This window comes from Callospermophilus lateralis, unplaced genomic scaffold (assembly GCF_048772815.1).
Source record: "Callospermophilus lateralis isolate mCalLat2 unplaced genomic scaffold, mCalLat2.hap1 Scaffold_668, whole genome shotgun sequence".
Lineage (NCBI taxonomy): Eukaryota > Metazoa > Chordata > Mammalia > Rodentia > Sciuridae > Callospermophilus > Callospermophilus lateralis.
The window spans coordinates 814,266-839,527 of NW_027514930.1; the positions used below are offsets into that span (position 1 = coordinate 814,266).

Here is a 25,262-nt window from a genome sequence, read left to right on the forward strand (position 1 = left end):
TTGGGTGTAAGTCATCAATTGCATTTCATCACTTCCAGTAGCCTCCTGGAGGGAAGGGTTCAATTCTGTGTCCTGGCACCCTGCTTGATGCCTGCCATTTAGGACCTGTATCCATTTGCAGATCTCCATGTCAGCAACCTGGTTCAGAGTGGAACATGAAGGCAGAGGGCTTCAAGTGGTCTCCATGACTCTTGCCAGCTCTTATCAGGATGAACAGAGGTAATGTCTTGGATCATTGTTTAGGGTTCACTGATATCAAAGCTAAAAGATGATCTTAAAAAAGAAAAGCACTCATTTCTGATGTGTTTGGTTGCTCTCCCTCTTTATCATTAATGTTTTCCTTTTTCTGGAACCATGTACAGGCAGCCAACCTCCCCTGCTCCTCTGTAAAAGTTAAGCCAGCAAGGTGTTTGGTTATCATTGCCAAATAAATTAATTGAGAACTACTATTATCATCTTAAAGCTTAATTCTTTCCCTTTGTACTTTCTGGATGCTTATAGGATGTTGATTCCTCTCCAATCTGCTGGGCTTCTGCAGGAGTTCCAGATTTTTCTCCCCACTGTGAGAGTTTTGTGCATTGAGTGTAAAGCTTCAGTTATCAAGTGCTTAGTTTAGGTGTGGTTTGTCCACCCAGGGTTCCTGTGTTGGAAGCTTGCTCCTGAGTGTGGTGATATGGGGGATGGTGAAACCTTGAAGAGATGGAGCTAGTGGTAGGTCACTGAGGACACTGCCCTCAGAAAGGGAGACCTGAAGATGCTGCCCTTAGAAGAGACTCTGGTTAGTTCTTGCATCTTGAGAGTCATTATGAAAGAGTAAGACTTCTCCACAGTCTCTGGCTTCCTAGCTCATCATGTGATCTCTCCTTTTTGCTTGTATTCCTGCAACAATGCGATCTGCCATGATGTTATATAGCCAAAGAAGGAACCCTCATCAGAGGCTGAATTAATAAGAATATCTAATTTTTATTTTTTCAGCTTCCCAAACTGTAATATATAAACCTCTTTTCTTTATAAAGTACATAGCCCACAACCTCAAATATACGGGTCACTGGCGGAACTCAGAAACACCATGGAGGAACCCAGCAACACCACCAGGGTAGTGCCAAGGACACATTATCCATCAGATCTCTCATCAGACGAACCAGAGGGAGCACAGGGTTGGACATCTGCACCTTCACCAGCACAGTACTAACACCAGAGATGCGAGTTCAAATCATTCTCACAGGAGTAAAAGGACCTCTTCCCCAAGGAACAGTAGGCTTATTTTGGGGACACAGTTCTTCTACTACAAAAGGACTTATGATAAGTCCTGGGGTAATTGATCCCGATTATGAAGGTGAAATAAAAATTATAGCTAGTTCTCCAAAGGGTATATCAGTAATTTCACCAGGAGACAGAATAGCACAGTTATTAATAATACCCAGCCTACATGATAAATTTTCCAGTAGTACAATAGAAAGAGGTTCCAGGGGATTAGGCTCCACAGTTGTAGATTGGTCTCTGCTGTCTTTAAATTTAGATTCTCGCCCAATGCTAAAACTAAATATTCAAGGATATGAATTTAATGGGCTACTGGTCACATGCAGACCTTAGCATCATATCTCATCAAGAATGGTCAAAACATTGACCATTACAACAAGCCAGTCAAACACTTTGAGGCCTAGGAGTGGCAACTAATCCCCATAGAAACACAATGGTGTTAGATTGGAAGGATCCTGAAGGATGTGAAGGAACTATACAGCCATATTTATTGGATCATCTTCCTATAAATTTATGGGGACGAGATATCCTAGATCAATTAGGTTTGCAATTAACAAATAATAGCAATCCAAATGCGCCCACTATTAGGGCTAGACAAGATTTTAGGAAAGAAAAAAGATTAGGAGAACAAGAACAAGGTATAGCAGCACCAATTCAAATATATCAAGAAATAAATAGACATGGATTGGGTTTTCAGAAGGGGTCACTGAGACAATAAAAATTACTTGGAAATCAGAAAGACCAGTATAGGTTTCTCAGTGGCCCCTGAGTAAAGAAAAGATACAAGCAGCCCATGACCTGGTCAAACAACAATTAACGAAGGGACATATACAACCTTCCATATCTCCCTATAATACTCCTATTTTTGTCATTAAAAAGAAATCTGGTAAATGGAGATTATTGCAAGATTTAAGAGCCATTAATAATGAGATGCTTATTATGGGACCTGCTCAATCAGGGATTCCCCAATAGTCTGCTTTGCCAAAAACCTAGTATGTTTTAGCTATAGATATTAAAGATTGTTTTTTTTTCAATTCCAATTCATCCTGAGGATAGTCCACATTTTGCATTTACTATCCCTGCACTAAATCATGAAGTTCCTATTTGAGATATGAATGGAAAGTACTCCCTCAAGGGATGGCTAACAGCCTAACTATGTGTCAAATTTTTGTTAACAAAGCAATCCAGCCACTTAGAAATATTTCACTATATGGATGATTTATTATTAGCACATAAACTTAGAAACACGTTGCTAGAATATTATGCCACACTTACAAATTTAGTAAAAAATTATAATCTAGAGATAGCAATAGATAAAGTACAATTAAATTTTCCAATTAATTATTTAGGAGTTCTATTATCTTCAACCATGGTGCATTCACCAAAAATTCAAATACAAGTAGATCAACTCAAATCACTGAATGACTTTCAAAAATTATTAGAAGACATAAATTGAATAAGACCTTATCTAGGCATACCAACAGGAGAGTTGCCTGTGTGTGATGGCCTGGGATTCTGCAGCTACTACTTAATCCAATAGCCACAGTGTGACCCATTTGTCCAATAAAACATTTTCCACAGCGGCAGGGAACATAAAGTTACTGCTGTGGGTAGTAGAATATGGTCTTTTGTTAGCCGGAGGTGACTGGAGATTTTGGATGAAGTTAGAATATTATTTTTGTTTTTGTGGGTGCTTTTGAAGATGGTATTGATCCACCTTCTGAATGTCTTGACATGGGGTGCAATTGCTCTTCTCTCATGCCTTGTTTTCCTTTCCTTGTTAGTGACTTCACTCTTGGTCACGACAGAGGATTTAATAAAATAGTTGGCTGTGTATCCACTCTCTGCAAGGGTCATATAAAGGATATGGATTGTCTATAGGCATAAAGGGGATTCAGCGATAGCACTGGCTTGATATATTAACCTTAGATTCTACCTTTGTAGTTTGAAATTCAACTTAAAAAAATAGTTGGTTAAACAAATCCAAGTCACATTTTTCATTAAATGCTGCAAATAACAACACATGATTTGCAGAAAGCATGAAAGAAATGGATTTAAAAACCTTTTTTTAGCATGAGAATATTGGTTAGAATAGATACTTTGAGAAGTGACACTTTTATCATCAGGGTGTCCAGTTGGGATTCAGGTTCTTTTTGTCCTGAACAAAGAATTGAGCAAGACCCAAAGAAGTAACAGACAAGGTACAAATTAAATAAAGTTGAAGTTAGAAGTAGCATTTCATAAAGTAGAGTGCAGCGGACCAAGCAAGAGAGGCTCAAGACCCCAGTGTCTGGGAATTATCTTATATACTGAGCTGTGAAGCCTTTTCTTCCCTATGTGGACTGGATTGAGGACTGTATCCCATTTGCTCTCATTGGTTACCTCATGATACCTGAATAGAATATTGTCCAATATTCCCTTATTGGTTACTTTAGAATGCAGCTCACTTTACCCCCATTGGCCATTTTAAAGTATAGAAACTATGGCAGGAGTTGTCATGGTGATAGCCCTCAATGGTGGGAGTTGTCATGGGAATGGGACTAATCTTAACAGGGACATGATGACTTGTTTGCCTGTCTTGTCCTCCAGTGGCATCTTCTTACACCCTGCCTCCACCAGCTTGGCATTTCTGAACTCTTACCTAACACCATCATTTCTTACATTCTTCTCAACCTCTTTTTATCATACTCACTGTTTATAATGCATTCCAGGCACTCAGGATAAAACAATGGTGCTGGATTTGAGCAGGAGTAGGGATAGGCTTGACCCTTGCTTAAATAAGAAATAAGATCACCAAAAATCTAATTTAGAGTGTTGTAAGGAAGTTCAAACAATTAACCTATTCAAGGAGGTAAGAGAATCTATGTGCAAGAAAAAATGTTTAAAATAGGAGATATGCAGGAGGTAGGAGAAGTTAAGATAGCTTATTGCACTAAGTTTTATAAGTTTCTCACTGTCTCCCTCACACCTTCTTCTTTTTTTATTCCCCAATAGAAATGACTATATAAAATACAGCTACAAAATTCCAGTGTGCATTTGATATATTAGGAAACTGTGAATCTTGCTTTCCAAAGATCCACAGTCATTTTAAAATCATGGTTGTAGTAGGTTGGGGGGAAAAAAAGATAGCAAGATAGCACTCAGAGATCTAGCTTAGTCTCCCCATGGAGTGAGTGACCGTTGTATATCATGATTCTTCAGTGTAAATGGAGATAATGCCCAACTAATAGGTTGATTGTGCAAACTCATGGAGAAAGTGTGTATACAAAATCCTCATAAAATACCTGTTCATAATGTACAATTATTAGAACTTCTACTCCTCCACCCACTCTCTATGTAACCCTGTTTGAAGACTCACATTTGTATGACCATGTTCTTATGTATTCTGTTCTCAAAAGCCAGTGCCTTATAGGCCACCCTGCAGAAGAATGCTATTGAATGCTTCATCTTTTCCATCATAAAATTTATTTTCTTAAATCATAATCTTTCTACACTGAAGTTAAAGAAGGGAGTGTAGTTTACTTTTGTAGTGACAGACCAATTAGGAAGCAGAAAAACTCACCTCAAGAAAACACAATTGTTAGATTTTCTTGAGACCTACCTGCTTTCTAAATATACAACTTAAATATGGAATCATCTATATCATTCCAACTAACTGGTCTTATGACTCCCTGAGGCACTTTTAATAAATTTTATTAATCTCAACAGGTTTCCAGTTAAAACCCAAAACTCATCAAGAGAGATTCCTAGGAAGCTGGATTCTTAATAAAATTCCCTTGGTGATTCTTATTTTCAGTTTAGATTAGGCTACAATGATGTATGTAAAAAGTAATTACAGAGTTCAAGATGCTTAGCTTCATATGTAAATGTATACTATATTTATTCAATTTATTCATTCATTTACTTAGCAAATACAAACTGAACTCTGAATATATCAGGTACTATCTCTGGAGATGAAAAGGTAAATAATGGTCCTTACCCTCAAGGAGACCATATCTGATAGTGACAGATAAAAGATTCAAATAAGTAGGTAAAATAGAAGCATACAGGAAAGAATGTTTGAGAAAATTAGGATTTAACAGAGTGGTTAATGTTTTCATAATATTCTTCACATGCTTTTCATCTGACTTTCTTCTGACTCTTCCTTTGCCCTAATTACAATGGATATATGATCCAACACATTTTTTTAAAAGAATACATTATCTCAGGCAATTGAAATGCCCTATTGCTGAGTGTAACATTAATTACATCACTCAAGGTACCATTCTAGGTTTGAATAATTACATTCTTTTCTGCTGAATAATGTTGGCATTGTATTGGTATCTTGCTGAAGACCTCATCAGCTACACGAATCCTGTGGCTTTAAAAGTAGGATAAGAAAAACTAATAAAAATATTTTAATTTGAATTACTATGGCTTTAATTACTTAGAACAGTTTTTCTACTAAAAGCAGGAGATAATTTTTTTAATTCAGTCCCCTTTTGATAACTAACATTTGTGAAAATTAGATAGAGAAAATAAATGATATTAAAGTTTGGCTTTGTATTTTCCTTCAAGTATAACTATAGTAATTTCTTAAAATAATGTTGGGTATGATCAGTAGCTATCTGTTGACATTTGAAGATGCATTATTCACTTCTTGGAGTGTCATTTTTCTCATACATGTTAACTGATTGTTAACATTTCTCTTAATTTAAAGGTCTACAATATACTATCTACTCAGATATTACAATATTACACATAAAACTGGCTTATAATAAACAAAAATTGTTTTGAATTTAAAAAAAACACTAGCTGCTTTTAAGAGTTTTCAAATGAAGATTTAATTACTGTGTGAATAGCTTTCTGTGGACAATAAAAATTGATATTACATACTAATTTTATTCCATGCAGTCATTGTATGTCCTACATAGAAGTCTAAACATGTCTCTCTATATTCCTGGTGAAGAAGGAATGAGACCTATATGACATTTTGTTTTCTTATCACCCTAGGCTAACTGTGGAGGTCTCAGATAAAAATATGATATACTCAGGTAAAACTGAGAGTATTTGAATGTAAGCATGACCAGTTTGCAAACAACTTGCCATGAGAAGGAGGGATTACTGCCACAAAATTAAGGAAGATAAACCATAAGCAATGAGAAGGAGATGAAGATATGTGGAAATCACTCCTTTTTAAATTAATTAACAAAAGTGTTTTCTGGAATTCTTTTTTTTTAAATTAATTTTTATTGTAGGTTGTTCAAAACATTACATAGTTCTTGATATATCATATTTCACACTTTAATTCAAGTGAGATATGAACTCCCATTTTGGAATTCTTTGTAATATGAATAATTTTAAAAAGATAACCCTTTGAGGAACTTAGTATACAATATTCACAAATGATTGCTTATATGTTGCTCACAAGTGATTCATATTAACTATACAATCTATTTTACTGCATTAGGAAGAATGTCTGTTTGATTAATTCAGAATTTATTTAGCTATAGTCCATGTTAACATTAGTGTTTTCCTGAAGTTTTTTTTTTCAATGTTGGTTTAAGTTGCCATAACTTGAGAACAAGTTTTTAAAATGTGCCTTCCTACATATTTTATAAAGTATCTTTAGAAAAAAAATGGATACTTTCATTCATATCTGCCTTTTTAAAAATTATCTTATTTCCAGCTAGACTTGCCATGGTCTTCAAGGACAAGTTGATGTCATTCTGAACTATATGTGTTATACTGATAATCAGCATCATTGCACCTGAAATGCTGCCATTTTTCTTTTGTGTGATTGACCTTGTTATTTTAAAGGTGGTAGCAGTGGGGGGAGGAATTTGGAAAAGCATCTAAAAATCAAGCACTTCATAGCTCAGCAGTTCATTGTAGACACTGAGGTCAGATCAGGTGCCAAATAACCTGACAAATTTGGAATGAGCAGAGGGACAGCAACCTAGAGAATGTCAGAAGTTCACAATGTCACCACAGCAGCAGAAAATAGGGTAGCTACTAGCAATCCTTTTCATTATTTGGCTGGTATTATTAGTGGAGACAATGAACTCTTCCTTTTTACTTTCCAAAGACACTGTATAGATACATAAAGCATCAATAAAAATGGATTCTTACAAAGTCCTGGAATAGTTAATGCAGTCATTTGTAATATGAATCACATTACTGATGCAATAGCAAGAAGTTGAGGTTCAGAGGGCAGTTTCTAAGTAGATATATTGAAAGATATGTACCAGCACTTCATATTACCTGCTGATGTGCAAGTTCTAACAAGGAAGTTAAGTGCAGTAATTGACATGAAAGTCACATAAATCAACCAGAATCCATTTTATCTTTTTTCCATTTTTTAAAAAAAATGTACCATTCTAAAGTCTATAGAAAGAGTCAAACATTGGATACATGCTACTGTCTATAGATGAGTAATTTAAAGATATAATGTAGAATTTTGAATTCACGATTTTTCTCTGACACTTGAAACTAATTAATTAGGTGAATTTTCTTCCCTCAAATGAGAATGATGAATACAATTTCAGTTATTTTGTTAAGTCTAATCCTCCTCCACCATTTTCTTTTACACATATCTAAATATTTTGCCTGTTCTCTTATGTTTACATCAAGTTTAGAAACTCAAAACTGTGAAAGGGACACCTATAACAAAATTATGAGAAGAACTAATCCACAATTTCTGCCTTCCTGGAGTAGAGAATACTGACTAAACCTAAATATTTCAATTTAGTAAAATTTTTATGAGAATAATATAGTACTGAGATTTATTAATTCAAAACCCCCTTAATGTTCACATCTGACACTTTTCTATGATTAGTTTAATTCTACTCCTAGTTTGACAATATATGTCATAAGATCATTGACACCTTTAAAATGAATGGAACAAACTTACATAATATCTATAATAAAAGCTTGCCTACATTTATCTGTACATTTAATTTTACCTATTTTGTTATTTTCTATATTTCATGTTTTCATAAATACAATAGGACATGGAGAGAACTGATAATTATTTATATTATAAGAAATAAGTAAAATTACTTTTTAAATTCATAAACATTACTTTTCTTCCTTTAACTTATTTCTTCCTTTATCTTATTTATCAATTGAGATTAGCTTTTGAAACGTTGGCTCAATGGCATTGTTATGAGCATTAATGATCATTTAGTGTATTGTCAACATATATAATTTCACATGTACCAAGGTATGTACCAAGCATGAGGGAGAAAGCTCACCATTTACTGACTGAAAGACAATCCTAGCATTGTACTTTTTCAAATTCCAGTCTTGATGTAAACAAAGATCATCTTGCTATGGTCTGGTTGTTTTGTTCTCCTGGGAATGCATGGCCTTAGAGTTGAACAAATGAGAAATATACCTTTTTTATTAAAAGGTTAATGAAATTCTTTCTGACTTTTTGGAGGAAAGTTCAGTTTGGTTTTTTTTGCCAATGTCTGGAAACTTTCCCAGTATGTCCAACTAACCTGAATGACACAAGCCACTTTAAAAATCAATAGTATAACCAAGACTTCACCCAAAAGTGTTCTCCAAAGGTGTCTTCATTTAAATGTGTCAAGTAAAATGAGCGATAAAAATAAAGGAAAAAAGGAGAAATGATAATTATAGGCACAATAAAGATTTTGAATTTTGATCATTTTAATCATTAATTATATATTAATTTTATGACATTATTTTAGCATGAATAATTTTAGTAGAAAAATGATTCTATAAAATATATACTAATATAGTCAGTGTAATTATTTATGAAAAGTCAGAAAATTATTTTTAACTCACTGAAATAACTTCATCCAAAAATAATGTACATGGAGACTTCATAATTTTCTTTTAGTATCTTATATGCCTGGAATGAAGTTCCAGAGAAAAGAAAAAAATCTTTATTTCTTTTGCCAAATGCCACTTCTATTTGTTTTGTGATGTAGGGGAATTAAAAGTATCATCTTTTGAGAGATGCAGCCAGTCATGCCTTTATCAATTGTTACAATAATTAATGTTATGTAACAGTTGGGCAAAAGGCTGTTTATGGAGAAGGAAGCTATATGTCACCAAATGCCCATTTACTAATTTTTACTGGAGTCATTGAATGAATATGCAATGTATTGATTTTAAAATTAGAAACTTATAAGTAGAATGAAGTAATTATGGTAAGCAATCATAAACACTCATCCCTTTGTTCTTCTACCCAGGATGGTTTTTGGGTTAGTGGACACTTGTTCTCACCATAGGGAACAAGGAGAACTTATGCTTTCCTAGGAGATAAATAGCACTGTACCCCTGTGTTTTTTTTTTTCCAATTTAATATCATGTCCCAAAGGATCCATCCTTTTTTATTTGTGGGCAAAAATTGCTGTTTTTCTACTATTGTTGAACTAAACTCCAGATAATTTGAACTCGTTAATTCACAAATATTCTTCAGTTTTTAATAACTTCTTTTTAATATGTAGTTGATTATCATACTTTTTAAAAACAGAAAATTTCCTAATGCATATTTAAGTGAAACTAATTAAATTATGATGCACATTAATTGAATTACAGAATCATTTTTAGCTTTTCTTCTCGTCATTCAAATATTTCCCCTAGCTATTAATTGTCCATTGTCTCTCATATGCACAATTTATCTATTATTTTTTTAAGCCTGACAATGTCCCAAGCTCTAATCTGGATATGAGTTCACAATACTGAATATTAGCTCCTCAGGGTCTTAAAGAGTTCACAAGTTACCATGTATAACTTGACTATAAAAATAAATGAGAACTGAGTATGGTAACAGAGACAAGGAATGGGTTGAACCAACATTGTCTATTTAAGATAAAGTTATTTATTTATAAGAAAGCAATTCCCCAAAAAGCTCAAGAAAAGCAACTCAAAGTGAGGATTAGGATAAAAGTTTTAAGGACACAGGTATCAAACAGGTTAGGAAAATCAAATACTTACTGATTAGAAATCAGTAGGACTGTGAAGGGAGAACAGGTCTGTATTGAGACAGCCCATGGGGATCACAGCAGATGAAATCATTGAATCTTCCTCATAAGTTACACTTTAAGGTTACTAACTCTAACTCCACAAGAATGTTTCTGTCTTGCTATCAAGTTGTTATGACTTCCTCTTTATATCTTAGTTAAAATTCTAATGTGAAAAAAATAAAATGATTGGCATTGTTCACACTCTGAATAAACTTCTTAAATTCAATTGGCTAGTTTAATTCTATCAGATGGGGTGCAGACAAGTGGCATTTGCCACCTGGCTCCATATATTCAGCAGGGACTCTGGACAGCAGGGTCAGGCACGATCAGGACACCACAGCTTAACTAGGATGATACCTAGCAACTGAGCAGATGATGAACACTACTCCCAACTGCTCAGTGAGTCTAGAATCTGGCAACTCCTCCACATCAATCATTTCAGCCTGATCTAATGCTGTGTTCTTCTTCCTTGGTCTAGTATTCTCAGAATCAGTGTCCATGTGTATCCCTCAGATTGGTGCTTTTACAAATTAGCAGGATCTCACAACTCATGGATGAATAAGTTTTTCCCTTTCTAGTTTACCTTTTCAATTGACCTCTTGGAGCATGCTGGGATCTGAGGTTTCAAGACCACACCCTCTGCCTGCTTGTTATAGGACCTCAATCAACACAGCAAGGACCTCATTATTGCCTTCATTTGGTAAGGGAAGCCAATGTAGAATTTGAGGGGTATGGAATACACCCAGTCATCTGAATTCTCCTATGTGTCTCCAGTCTGTCCTCAGTTCTACTCTGTTCTAATTGGTGTCTTTGGTTTCAAATTTGAGAGTGACTGTGAATTCAAGAAAATTGTAATTTAGTAACCCATGGTATCTATTTCTTTTTTACCTGTCTTGGCCTCTAGTTGCTAAAAATAAGTTTTATTGTTTATTGTTGTTAGTTTTTGGTTTGTCTGTTTCAGAAGTCATAGACAATCTCTACTCTATATGTACTTTGACCTGAAAATTCAGGACTTTGAGCTTATTATTCTTTCTTTAAGTTGTCCAACTGCATAAAAAACAAACACCTTTCTTTCCCAGTCCTTACATTCCTTAGCTGCCACTTGGTTTCTCTAAAACTTGATTTCAACAAGTACTTTATTTTGGGTAACTACAGTTGACATTTTAATGAACTCTGTGTTTGTGTGTGTGTGTGTGTGTGTGTGTGTGTGTGTGTGTGTTGATGCTGGGGATTGAACCCTGGGGATTTAACCCAGAGCCTTGCACCACCTCTAAAACTGAGCTACATCTCCAGAGCTGAATTTAATAAATTGTTGCCACTACATGCCACAGCTGCCTGCATCAAAAGCTTTTAAACCCACTGGGTTTTCTTTATTATTATTATTTTCCCATTTTTTAAATTGGTGCATTATAATCATACATGGTGATGGGTTTTGTTGTTACATATTTGTACATACACACAATAAAGAAATATAATTTGGCCAATATCATTCCCCACTGGGTTTTCAGCCCTAGCAGGCCTTAATGAGACTAGATAACCCATCCTTGACCCCCCACCCCCCACCAAGTCCTGTGCCTCTTGATTCTAATGTCTGCATCCCTCTGGTTACTTCAGTACTAACAACTGAAACACTCTGATTGTTATTAGGAGACAAGGAATTTATTTAAGGGAAAATGGAGAGTAAGGCTCAGAGGCATGCATCTAGAAACAACTCCTAAAACTGTGTCATAGAACTGGTAAGGTGAAGATGCTGTCACCTTCACCACTAAGTGCCAGACATTGCAGCCTACATCCTCATGCTATGGATCAGTCTCTGGGTACTGCTGCTAGCAATGGTGCCCTAAAAACTTGGTCAGAAGCTTCACCTTCTACTAGGATTATGTAACAGATAATTCCTCCAGCCATTAAAGATAGTCAAAGTCCTAGGCAGGAAAAACATATCATTTGTTTATTTCAAAGAGAGCTGTTCCAAGACTGAGTTACATGGGACCCAGATTTTTAAGATTTACAAACATAATTGTTGCTTATAATTTTCATACAATTTGAATAGACCAAGAAATGTGCTTTAGAAAAACTACTTTAGAGTAGTTTACACCCTAATTTTCATTTCTTACATGTTGTCTAATGTGGGCAGTATGGTGTAAAAGATTCTGGACTTTAGAGACATACAAACTTTGGTTTCAATTCTCGCTCTGATCTTTATCAATTGTGTCTATTGATGAATATATTATTTATCTTTTAAAGTCTAGTATGCTGTTTGTATCAAATGTGTATCATAAAATCTACTCGTAAATTATTATGAGGATAAATGTAACTTACATAGAGATGCTGAAAAACAATGGACTTGATTGTATGGACAGAGATGTTTTTTATGATTATAATTGGGCAATTTTCTAACATAGAGTACCTGTGACAAGTATATGGGAAGGCATGGAGCAACACAGAGAAGATTTAGCAATACCAAAAGATACTGTGGTATTGTTGTGAAATAATTCCTAACATCTCTCTTCTTTTAACCTAACACTTGTTGCTCATAAGTGGTATACTGTTAGAAAGAGATACCTGTTCACCAGGTATGACCTTGACCATCACTTGTCAAGATTTTCACTATTGAAAGTCCACTGTGTTATTTTCTTCCTAAGTTTGTAACGAACCCTCTCTTGAAAGGACACGATGAAACAGATAACTCCATCCTAGTGAGCATCTTTATATCTATGAGCAGTGTCCTTTGGCAGTTATTAGTATAACAAATTGCAATACTAACTTTGTGGGGAAAAACAATTGAGAAAGTATTAATTTCTTCAAAGGTGTTGCAAGTATATTATTTATATAAATAAGTAGACTATATAATACAAATATAGAAAATTCATATACATATACAAATATGGATTTACACTGTTTTGTTCTCTCTCTACGTATACATATACTTTTTGTAAAAAAAAACTTTCTGAGAAAACCATCTGTAATAACCATAAAGTTTAAATGATTAATGTATTTTAGAAATCTTTAGGCAACCAGGTGGTACAATTAACCACCTGTGGGAACTTGGCTTCCAAGCGAATCTGTAATGATTAGAATCTGTACTATCCATATTCATCACAGAAAGGCCTAGCCACCAGATGTCACCATTCTTTTATTTCCCTCCTGGTGCCTGAAGCAAGCTTGAGACATTATTTTCTTCCAAGGGACTAAGGGAAATACGTGCCTTGGGATTCCTGGGATTTCAACAAAAGGTCTTTTTCTTATGAAGAGGAATTGTTTTGTCCATGCAGATTTCCTTGTGGTCCTTGAGCACTACCTGGACAATTCCTGACAGCTGAGGACCCAAGTGGCTGATATTTTGTGGCTCATCTGATGGGGAAAAATTCCACTTATTTCTTCCAGGTTCAAGTTATAGGGAAAACTGACCTGGTGCCTCAAACTCTCTGTGCAAGAGAGGCCACAGGGTGTGTTAAGGTCCTGGAGTCAGGAGACCTCCCTAACTGGGTGTGTGGTCCTGAGAAATTACTTACAATATGAAGATGAATTGAATTGTTTCTAGAGTTTAAACTTTCTACAATCCTCTCTCTCTAAATGCTTCTGCTGAAAACCCTGAGCAGCAGGATGGGGTGATCTTAGTCCAAGAATGAAGACACCCAAGGAGGACAGGGAAATGGGATGGAGAAATCCTGCAGGGAAGGTTCAGAGGAATTTAAACATAAACTCATTCACTGTAACCTGAAGTAGTGTTAAAAAACCTGGAACATGCTGGGATTACAGACCTTGTCATTTTCACCCCTTGGTAATCCACCAGCCCACTCTTTCTCCATTACAGATATGACTTAATATGGATCTGTAATGCTTAGTGAATGTAAGGCATTCTCTCTGGAGGTTCAGAATTAACATTTCATGCCCGTCAGTGTTCTTTGTGGTCCCTTCAGGGCATGGGATGTGTTTCATTTCTTTTTGAATTTACAACAGTATAATGGTTGGGTATATGTCCAGAGTGTTCCTAAAATCAGGGGCAGGAAGCAGGGCAGAGAAAGAGGAACCAAACTCATTATCTAGGTGCCTACTATATGCCAGGTATTACTAAATACTTTACATTTATTTCATCTTCACAATAGCCTCATGAATCTGTATTTATTATGTTCACAGATAAAGCAGCTGAATCCCAAATGGTTAAGTGGCTTGCACAAGGTCACAAAAACCAAGCGGTAGCAACTCTGACGGCCTCATTTAAACCATTCTACAAAGGAAGTAACTGAGCCTCAGGGCATTTATTAAAGTTGCCTGCACCACTAGACAGTTGAACCTATAATCTCATCCTCATTGGATTTCACCGCTGGATGGCCACAGGTCCTTACAGGCTTGGACTGCACCACTCTGGAGGATACATGGTCATATCAGCATTTGCACGCTGCCCCTAGAACATTATTTATGGCTACAATTGGTCTAGCTCTCTCTTGTCTCCCCTAAGGCGGCGGAATTGCGAGGCTGGAAGTCCTCCTCAACAAGATTGAGAGTTTGCAGACAACCCCTGAAAAGCTGGGGCGTTCCGAATTGGAATTGGCTGAGCGCTCCTCTGGGGAGGGCGGGGAGTTTGCCGAATGTCCCTGGCCGGAATCCCTGCCTCCGCGAGCCACGAGCTCAGAAGCAGAGAGAAGATGGAGAGGTCGGGTTGCAGAGGGTTTGAAGAAATCGCGGGCAGACTCCCTTGCCCTAGTCCACTGGACCCAGAGGACTGTCTCTACCGCGCATAGGCCTAGTGTGGACGCGCTGTGCGCGGCCCCGCCAGGGCTGGGAGTTTGCAGACCGTCCCTGCCGCGGCCTGCTCAGCTGCGGCCCTGCAGCTCGGAGGCGGCGGTGGCCACCCCGGGCGCGATCTAGCCCAGGTACCCACGCCTCAGGCTCCGGGCGCCACGACCCCCAGCCCAGCTGCGCCTCGGGCCCTGTGGGCAGGGTGGCGGGAGGTGATCCCGGCTGCTGCTGCTCCTGCTCAACAAGAAGGTAAGAGCTGCTGGGTCGGATGATCATGTCGGAGCTCGCCATCCCCGGGGGTGGGGGGAGATGCACACAGAGGGGACCGCGGGAGGATGGGGAGTCGCACACCTGTGCGCTGGAGAACCTGCACCGGGGGCGGCACAGCCCCAGGCTTTGCCTGCCTCCTCTCCCGGGCTGCATGGGTTCCCCGGCCGCAGCCGATTTGCGGGACCCAGGAGTGCAGCCGGGGGGCGCGCCGTGAGTCTCCCACCTGCCCCGGGCAGCCCCTCCCAAGGGGAGAATGAAGCCCTCCAGGCCGCGGGTGGAGGAGGCTTGAAAGCTTTCCTTGGACCTGTTCAGAGGAGGCTCCGATGGCACAGGCTGGAGGCGAGCGGCCGGGAATGGCAGATGGGCGCTCGAACCTTGGAGGAGCCCGATGGGGTCACGCTGCAGGCGTGGGCCGTGCTGGACTCCCGGGGACTCAGGCGCGCAGGGTGGGTTCGTCCATGGGCCAGTGGGGGAGAAGAATGAGGGGGACTGGCCCCGGGCTCCTGGGGAGGAGGGAGGAGGCGAGCAGGCTCTCTGGGCCAGGAGATCAGGCAGGCCCTTCGGGCCCCAGGGCCCCTTGGGGACTAAGGGTTGGACCACAATCCGGCCAGAGCTCTGAGCGCGGCTGCCGGGTCGCTGAGGCTGAGGGAGCAAAGAGCCCACACCCGCGCACACACTCCCCAAGAGCATGCTCAGTGCGGTCTTGTGAACTTCCTGCCGAGTAGCGAGCAGCCCTGGCCCCCAGCTCCAAAAGTTGGGGGCAGGGGGGTGCGTGAGTCGGGAGCGCTGTGCCCTCCTGTCGCCCTTCTGTGCCCCTGACCCCTGCCTCGCCTTTGCTGAGCTCCGGGTTCTGCTCTCTCCGGCCATCCCTGCGGTTGGGCACTGGGGCGTGGATGTCATTCCCTACTCCCGAGGCCGTGTGGCCAGAGGCCTGGTGGCGCAGCTGTCTGCCAGGTGGATCCTGTCTCAGTGCGCCCCTCGCGCGCACAGACCGGGAGCTGCAAGCAGGCTAGGTGGAAGGGGGTGTGTGAGCCTGGGGAAGTTCGCGCACGCACACTCGCTGTCACACACAAAGCCGCGCTTTCCTAGCCACCCTGTCGAAGAGCAAAGGGGTGGCGCTTGCATTGTCCAGCAGCGTTAAGAATAGCCAAGCATCTCTGGGCGGCACAGACAAGGTGATGCTATGGTTTTCTGAGACGCTAGTGGAGGTCTAAGGCCTTCACTACTTCTAGCTCTGCCTGCCAGGACCCAACACTGGGAGGACGCCAATGTCTGCACCCGGCCCTGCTGGCCCGGTTAGGAAATGTTGGGCATTACTGGGGCTGTGAAGTTGGAGGGGAGGCAAACTGTTCCTGTGGGCTGGCAGCACATCTGTCAACAAAGGGTTAAGAGTAGGATCTTGTTCTAATGGTCTGTAAGTGGAGAACAAGTTAATTAAACCCAAAGCTCCCCAGCTCTTTGTCAGGACCTGAGCGACTTGGTTGGTTATTACTCCTATCGGATATTGGCCTCTGTCACCCACATTTTGATTCTTGACGTGGGATCAGAACTCTTGCCTGATCCAAGAAAATAACAACCTGGGATAAACCATCTCAGTTCATTCATCTGAAGGGATTTTCACTCCTTTCTCCTTTGCTATAAATTATTTTTGTTCTGATTGTTCAGGGCTGAGATGGACACCTTTAAATTTATTTGACAGTATAGGATCAGAGTGAAACTCCTCCTTTTAGAGGATTTTATAGTTTTCTTCAGTTTTCAACTTAATGTACCTGTGATCAAAGTGTTGAGGGGGACCCCTGAAAATCAAGGTGGGAAGAGAGTGACCTTTTTGCCCTTTTAAGGAACTGAACTAGAGGAAGGAAGTTGCTCTGCCAGCCTACTGTTTGTGGTGGAGATGGGTGTCTGGAGATAGGGCTTGGGCATTTTCTTTCCTCTCCTTCCTTTTTTCCAGCCTGAACTTCTGACTTTTGGACACTGGTGACTAGAATCACTAGGAGAAAGCGTCTATGGACTTTTGCAGGGTTTGCAGCTACCCAAATGGCCACCAGTCAGTTGGTTTTAAGGTGAACTGCAATGTCAGGAGAGCTGCTAGGCTCTGCCCAGATCTGTCAGTGGTATCTGTGTGCTTCAGTCCCAGCTGCTGCAAAGCAGCTCACTAGCCTTTTGATCTCAGCAGTGTGCATTTCAAGTACTTTGTGTTTGGAAGTGTGAATACTGTACTCATTTATATATATATATATTCACACACACACACACACACACACACACACGCATCCGTATACATTTTTATAAAGAAGCGTGTGCATATGTATGTGCATATGCAGTGTTCCTTGGGAGAATCTGGAGGCTGGAAGGGGCCTTAAGAGATCACAAGAATTCAGGTTTTCTCCCTTCCCATTCAGTTTTCTCAATTTAAAAATAACCAACCAGTCTTCTGCTCATCTGGTCTCCAACGGCATTGAAATGCCGGAGTCCCCCCCTCCCCTGTGGCCCTAACTGGGGGTGGGGAGGGTGGGGAGTTGACTCCTCTCCTGAGAAGTATAGCTGCTCAGGATTTGTCCCAGATAGCAAACTGACATTTGACCTTTTCCTTATGTTCCACAGGTTTGGGGGTCCAAGTCACTGCAGGGTCACAATGGAATAAGTTTTGTCAGGAAACACGTGTGTTCCCTGCCAAGATGCCTGGAAAATCACAAAGAATAGTCATCAGTCATCAAGCCCTCTGGGCTTGGATGTGTGTACCCTCTCTCACTCTGTGATTATCCTGATTGGGTTTTACCCGATTCCAAGAGGCTTAAAGAGCACCAGGGATTCATTTTCTTCTCTCCTGTCCTCCTGTTTGTCCTGTCCTCCTGATTCTATGAGGGGTGACGGGGCTGGGTGGGGTGGCCGTCTATGTTGATGCTATTATAGTGAGTCTCAGGAAAGTGGTTCCTTCAGGTTTGTCTCTGGGGGGTTGCTATGGTGACTGTCAGTTTGTAGAAGTATGTATCCTGGTGCCAGGTGAACAGGTGATGACTGAAGGAAAGTAGGTATGTTCCAAAATACAGGTACTTTAAAAAAAGGGAGGTAAAGATTTTATATTTTCTAGGGGCAGAATTGCCATGTAGGTGACAGTGGAGCATTAGGAACTTGTCAGTGCAGGTTTTATTAGGCTGCCTTTAAAGTTAATAATTGCTTTGAAGTATAGAGTCACTCCTAATAGTCTGAAGATGGCTCTACTTTGAAATTTCTGTTGAAAATTCAGTAAAAATCTTCTCGACCCTTAAAGTTTTATAAAGTTTCTCAGCTAAGCTATTGTCCTGTATGCACTTTACAGCCTGTGTCCATATCACTAACACAAATACGTGCATGACCCTGATGTTGTCTGTAAGTGCACTCAGTATATATCCAGTCTTTACCATGTGTCATGCATTCTGCTGTTGCTTAGTATGAAGATGTCCTTTCTCTGAATTACCTTCTCACTTTTAATTCATCTGACCTTCTCTTTCAGTGTGTTAATGCAAACTAATAGCTAATAGCTCTTGGAAAGCCACCAAGGTGAGTCCCAGGAGCCTTTAGTACTGCGACCATGCTCTCAGCCGAGAGTGGGGACTTAAGCTGTGTTTGCCCATTTAGGCTATTTTATTTTTTCCATTGCCAGAATTAAATGGACCTTTCTCTGACTTTGTTCTGTATGTTGTATGCATGCATAAGAAGGGTTGAAGGATTCGACTCTCTTGTCTACACACACAGTCTCTGGAATCAGAGTGGGGCCTTCATCTTGGGGCTCTTTGTCTAGCCTTGAAAGTCTGGAGAAGCAAGGGGTGTAAGCTATTGAGTCAGGTTTGGAGGGAGCAGTTCTCCTTGGAAATTAGCACTATCCCTTTGTCACCTCCACTGCCAGGCCCGTGTTAATGCCTGCTGGACCTTGGCCCTGCTGAGGATGGATAAGAAACTCTACCACTGAGCTACATGCCCCAAATCCCCTTTCCATACATATTCTTTTAAATTTTGTTTTGAGACAGGATCTTGCTAAGTTGCCCTGGCTGATCTTGTATTCACAGTCCTCTACCCTATTGTCTGTGAGTTCAGAGGTGAGGTGTAGCCCAAATATTTCATTACTAGTAAGAGTTCAGTATTGCTGTTTGCAATATACTTAAGAAGTCAGCCTTACAGTGTTATCCCTAGAATAACAAGAGCTCACTTGTTTGCTTCCTCTGTGGTTGCGGCTGGCCCTGGAGGTGTACCAGCCCCTACTCCTGTCTGAGCTCCTTAGTGTTGTACTTCTGCACACGAACTGCTTATGGGTCCTGTCATGCTGGTATAAAATTCTTTTTATTAGTATCTCACACAGAAAAGTCTTCCACTCTGACAGTTTTGGTTCTTTTCTACATCTCTGTCCCTGCCATGGAAGTATGTTGTAATGGTGATTGTCAAAAAGATTATATGTCTTGGTAGAAAAATGTCAAGAACAGGTAATCAAGAAAATAAGAATGATAACAATGAAAAAGATTTATCTTCCATAATTGACATTAGTCTCCATGCTTCCTTTGTATTATCTCATTTAATCCTTATTACAACCCTGAGGCATTGTTGCTCCTAGTTTTTATACATAGAAAGACTGTAACATGCAGGATCATGAAATCTGGCCAAAGTCTTGAACAGCCTCAGGAGGCAGTGTGAGGATTTGAACCCAGAACCCATGCAAGATGGACCATGTCTAGTTACTAATGCTGTCAAGGATATCATATACTTAGCAGGGCCTCCTTTATAATCCCAACCAAGAAGTCTTAAGACACTTGGGGTTTGGAAGGGCAGCAGTGGAGTTCTTCTGGACCCCCTTCCTGTCTAGCTGAGAACACAGACCTGCAGAGAGGTTGACAGACTTGCTTACCAGCAGTTGGAAGTGGCAATGCTGAGCCTCAGCCCTGACCCTGGGTCCCCTGGAAACAATTGATATCAATGTGTGCCTGCTTTGTTTATAGAGATGTTCTGGGAAGAGAATGTGCTGGACTTTTGGGTCTTCCTAGAGTCCCCAAGTGGACTCACATCCAGCTTCACTTTGGAATATGGTGGGGGAGCAAATATGGGAGTGGCACAGTTCTCCCCCTCCTGGGCTGGGGGTACGTAGGTGATTTATGTCCCTTTGAGTGATATGTTCTCTTGTTGCTTTTCCTGTGCAATTTGACATCTTGTTTTGCCAGGGATAGAACCCAGGGCCTTCCACAGGCTATGCATGTGGCACTCTACCACTGAGCTACATGCCCAAACTCCCCTTTCCACACATACTCTTTTTAAATTTTGTTTTGAGACAGGATCTTGCTAAGTTGCCCTAGCTGACCTTGTATTCGAAGTCCTCTTGCCTCAGTTCCTGACATAGCTGGGATTACAAGTGAGTTGCTGGGATTACAGGTGTGTTCCACCCTAGCAGTCTGACATTTTAAGGATACTGTCTGGGCTGAATGTTATGTTTTACTCTTATTAATTAATTCTCTCAATGTGTCATTGGGTTCCTGCTCCTCTAGGCATTGATTTTTCACCTTTAAGAGCACAGAGTGATGTGGCAGTGGTGTCAGAACTGTTCCTGGACCAACTAGTAAAGGTTGCCTGTGAAGGCAACCCCACAGTATGAGGAATCCTAGAAAGAGTGCAGAGGCCCTGCAAGATGTTCCTCTGATCCCTGAGATCACCCACTTGGTGGAGTTTTGCTGCTGGGTCTACCAGTGGGCTCCATTTCCTTTCCTTCTAGTCCCTTCTTGTGCTTAGGAATGGATCCAGCATCAGTTCTCTCACCTGCTCCTGACGTCAGAATGTTTCTGCTCAATGAATAGAACTTAGCTGCTCAAGGGGTTTGGAGTTCCTTGAGAAGCTCTGTGGTTAGGTCCTACTCCAAGAGTTAAGTTCAGTCATGAAGACAAATGCAAATGTGAATACACAGAGTCAGCCTGTATGACCACTTTGGGCCTAAGGTTGGAAAGTAAGGGGGTTGAATGGACTCCAGAGATCTGTTCAGTGCTGATGTTGTCTGATTCTACACCTCTGGCAAAAATGGGTGTAGAATAAACAAATTCCCTCAATGAATTAAAAAAAAATAAAAAAAGATTGAGAAAACATTCAAGATTCTTTTGTTCTTGTATAAACTCCCTTTAGCAGACCGTGAAATGCATACCTAAGAACCAACCCTTTATTATCGCTATCTTTTGGGATGTTTACTTTTATATGTTTAGAAATGAAAAGCCTTGATCCTGTATCTCAGCTTAGAAATAACCTCCCTTCCTCTAGTGAAGCAGTATTTTTCCCTGGGGAAATTGAAGTCCAAAGACCAGAAGATGATTGGGCTCACAAAATTCTGTGGTTCTGTGCCACAGCATCCTGGGAAATGTGACTCTGCATTGACACAGCCACGAGCCGGGCCAAATCCTGTTTACATGACTTCTATGCATCCCTGTGAAGCAACTACATTTAAAGGATAAGGGTTTTATATCAGTCTCCTTGAAGCTGATTTTTTTTTTTTAGGAAATTTGTTATTTTCAACTCTGATTTTTTTTTTAAATTTACTAGTATTCATAGCAATGAGTTTTCTAAATGACCAATTCTTTATGTTGCACATCTTCTTTAGGGAAGCACTTTCTGATGCCCCTGTTAATCTCATCTTTCATCTTTCTGTTTTCCTTTGGTACCTTTGTTAGTATTTCTGGTTGATATATTTCTGTCATTCCTTCTTTGTATATATATTTTTTTCTTTAGGTACTGGGGATGGAACCCAGGTGCACTTTAGCAACGTCTTTTTGTTGTTGTTTGTTTTTTTAATTTTGAAACAGGGTCTCATAAATTGCAGAGGCTTGCCTTGAACTTGTGATCCTCCTACTTCAGCCTCACAGTCACTGGAATTGCGGGCCATGCCACCACACCCAGCTTCCTCCACTATAATTGTTAGAGCTAGTAGAGGTAGAGGCAGCAAAATGTGGAGGGCATGTAGGGGAAGGGGAGCTTTTTTCTATCTCCTCTCCTAGTAATGTACACTATGAAGTCTCTGCTGTCCTCTGTGAGACCCCTGCAACACAGTATCAGGCCTCTCTGTTGCTTTCCCCCTTTAATGCAATTTTCTACTCTCCCCTAAGAATGATACATCCTTCCCACTTCTCTTTTATTTTTAATCATTATGCTTGCTAGATGTAAAGATGACATCCATTGTTAAGTGGGCAGTCTACACTGTACATTATTTTGTAGGTGCAAGTGTCATTCTCTTGGGTAAATACGGTCACTTTTCATAAGTTCACCAGGCCTTATTTGTTATTCAGATATTCAAAAACTCCCACAAGGGCAAATTTTTCCCCCCACTAGGCTTGTTCCAACAAAACAAAACAAAACACCCCCCCCCCAAAAAAAACCCACATCTAACCCAAGAAATACACAGAGAAGAGTTTGGAACTCGAGTAGGCACAGACTGAGAGCTCATTGCCTGGCACAGAGCCTGGCATGCTGGAGTCACGAGAGAAGCCTGCTGGTGGGGTTGGTGAGTGAACCCCAACTCTGGCTGGTGAGGCCTCTGAGCTGGGCTGCTGTGGCCCTGTGGGCTGGCTCTGTGCTCCTGAACCCAGCTTCTCATCTGTCAGATGACCTGTCACTCAGCTTCTCCTGTCCTGGGGGTGTGGGAGGTTTTACTAGTGTATCCTTCAAGGGAACTCTAGCTTCTCTAATCTATCCTTACAAATATTCTTAGGTGTGTTCCTAATTTTAAGGTCCTATGTGATCTTTGTGCCTCTATAAAGTTCTGTTTTTCACAAATCACTCTGTGGACTTTTTGTTGACATCTGCCTCATTCACAGTGCATGTAATACATGGGCTCATGAAGATCAACAGATTTAAACTCTCTCTCTCTCTCTCTCTCTCTCTCTCTCTCTCTCTCTGTGTGTGTGTGTGTGTGTGTGTGTGTGTGTGTGTGTGTTTTAATACTTAACCAGGGGTTATAACCTTATTGTCATCTACAAAAAAAAAATGGAGCAGTAAGTGTTGTAGTTCAGGTCTGGAATAGCATCATATAAATGAAATCTCCAGAGTTTCTGTGGAAGACTTTATTAATGAGGCCTTTCCCCTAGTCATAAGTAGGGGGTGCTTAGATGCTGAGGATGATGATTTTTATTGTATTTTCCTATAAAGTGTACTAGAAGTTTTTCCATGATATCCTGAGTTGCTATTTCTATCATATTGCCTTTTCTCTAGCTGCCCCTAAAATCAGAATCAGAAACAGCTTCCATTTTTGATGCCATGTCTAGTTAATATTCTCCAAGTTCCAGAAATTCTTCTTACCAGTCCTTTTGTTTCAAGAGGGACTTTTCTTTCCTTTTTCTTTCTTTCTTTTTTTTTTTTTTTTTTGGTACTGGGGATGGAACCCAGGTGTGCTTAACCACTGAGCCCCATCCTCAGCCTTCTTTTGTATTTTATTTAGAAACAGGGTATCACTGAGTTGCTTAGGGCCTCGCTAAGTTGTTGAGGCTGGCTTTGAACTAGCAATCCACCTGCCTCAGCCTACCCAGTGGCTGGGATTACAGGCTTGCACCACTGCACCTGGCTAAGAGACTTTTCTGCTTCCTCATTGTTAGATTACATCATCCTTGTATTGCTGTTGTAACAACCACAAACCCAGGAGCTTAAAGCAACACTCTGTCACTTTTAATTCTGTAGGTAAAAGCTTTAATGGGATTCTCACCAGCTAGCATCTTTTCTGTTGGCTCCATGGGCAAATCCATTTCTTGTCTTTCCTAAAATCTAGGGGTTGCCTGAATTCTGAGCTTGTGTCCCCTTCCTTCAGCACCACCAACCCTGAGCTGAGACCTGTGCTCTGCCCCCATGCTGGTACTCTGGAGAGAGCTGAGAAAGGTTCTTTTCTTTTATGGATCCAAGTGATTAGATTAGACCAATCAGGATAATCCACGATAATCACCCCTCTGAAGGTCCTTAATTTAATCACATCTGTCTTGTAGGGTAATATGATCATAGGTTCCAGGGATTCTGTTATGAATATCTTCAGGGGACATGTTTGTGCTTACCACAGTCCTCAAAATTCTTTGAAAGGAAACGATTCTTTACCCTTTATGAAAACTAGCTTTTTGTGAGTGTGTTTGTGTGTGTGTGTGTGTGTGTGTGTGTGTGTGTTTGAAGGTGTTTAACTGTTATAGAAAATTTACCTGTTTCCTCATTCCCCTTTTTGAAATAGTCACACCAACTGTTTGCAAAGCATTTTAGTATCTAAATAAATTTTGAGTTCTGCTAAGGCTAGAGAGAGAGCCAAGTACTCTTACATGTCACACAGTATGTAATTGTCCCTGAACCTTTTATTATAATGAGTAAACGGAGGAGTGAAGCAAACTTGTTCAGGGTTACATAGCCAGAAGTGGAAGAGCCAGGTTTCAAAAGCCTACATTTTAAAGCTGTTCATTCTTTTCATTCTGCTTTTCTGCCTTACAAGTGATTATGAACAAACAAAATGAGCAATAGTAATGGAAAAACCTGAAATAATGTCAGATCTCTGTGCTTCTGCCATAATAAACAATGAATATCACTGGTGGTAGATTGATTGCACTAATGGCTCTGATTAATGGCCTGTCTATAGCCACATTCTTCCCCCAGTAGCTTTGTAGTACTGCTTCCTTCCCGTTCCCCATCCCTGGTATTGGTTATGTGACTTGCTTTGATCAATGGAATGTTAGTAAATACTGTGTATAAACAGTTTTAAGAGCTCCTATGTGTTTCTGATTGGCTTTGTAAGTACTGGGTTTATTCTCAGATCTCTGCCCCTACCATGAGAATATGCCCAGACTAGCCCAGTGGGGTGAGCCAGGATATGCCAGCTGATTCCATCCTAGAACATCCAGCTTTTTTCTGACCCATCAGCTGCTCACAGTCTCCTGAGCATGTCTGGCCTAGATCAGCTCAGCCTGGCCTGTGTCAGCAAAATCACCCGTCTAGCCTGTACCTTTGTGTACAAACATGCTTGTTTTAAACCACTGAGTTATGGAGAAATTTGCA

General features: G+C 40.3%; 1 protein-coding gene and 1 long non-coding RNA gene across 2 annotated transcripts in view; one reads left to right on the forward strand and one right to left on the reverse strand.

Annotated features, from left to right (window-relative positions):
- Positions 1 to 10,741, reverse strand: part of LOC143389898 (roundabout homolog 2-like) — a 102,012-nt gene extending 91,271 nt beyond the window's left edge. The window contains 1 exon segment of the mRNA XM_077108419.1: positions 10,599 to 10,741. Coding sequence (XP_076964534.1) covers positions 10,599 to 10,741 — 143 coding nt within the window.
- A 4,416-nt stretch (positions 10,742 to 15,157) lies between these two features.
- The window catches only part of LOC143389899 (uncharacterized), a 36,479-nt gene continuing 26,374 nt past the window's right edge, over positions 15,158 to 25,262 (forward strand). The window contains exon 1 of the long non-coding RNA XR_013090185.2: positions 15,158 to 15,230. This is a non-coding gene — a long non-coding RNA (uncharacterized LOC143389899). The remainder of the gene's footprint in view (positions 15,231 to 25,262) is intronic.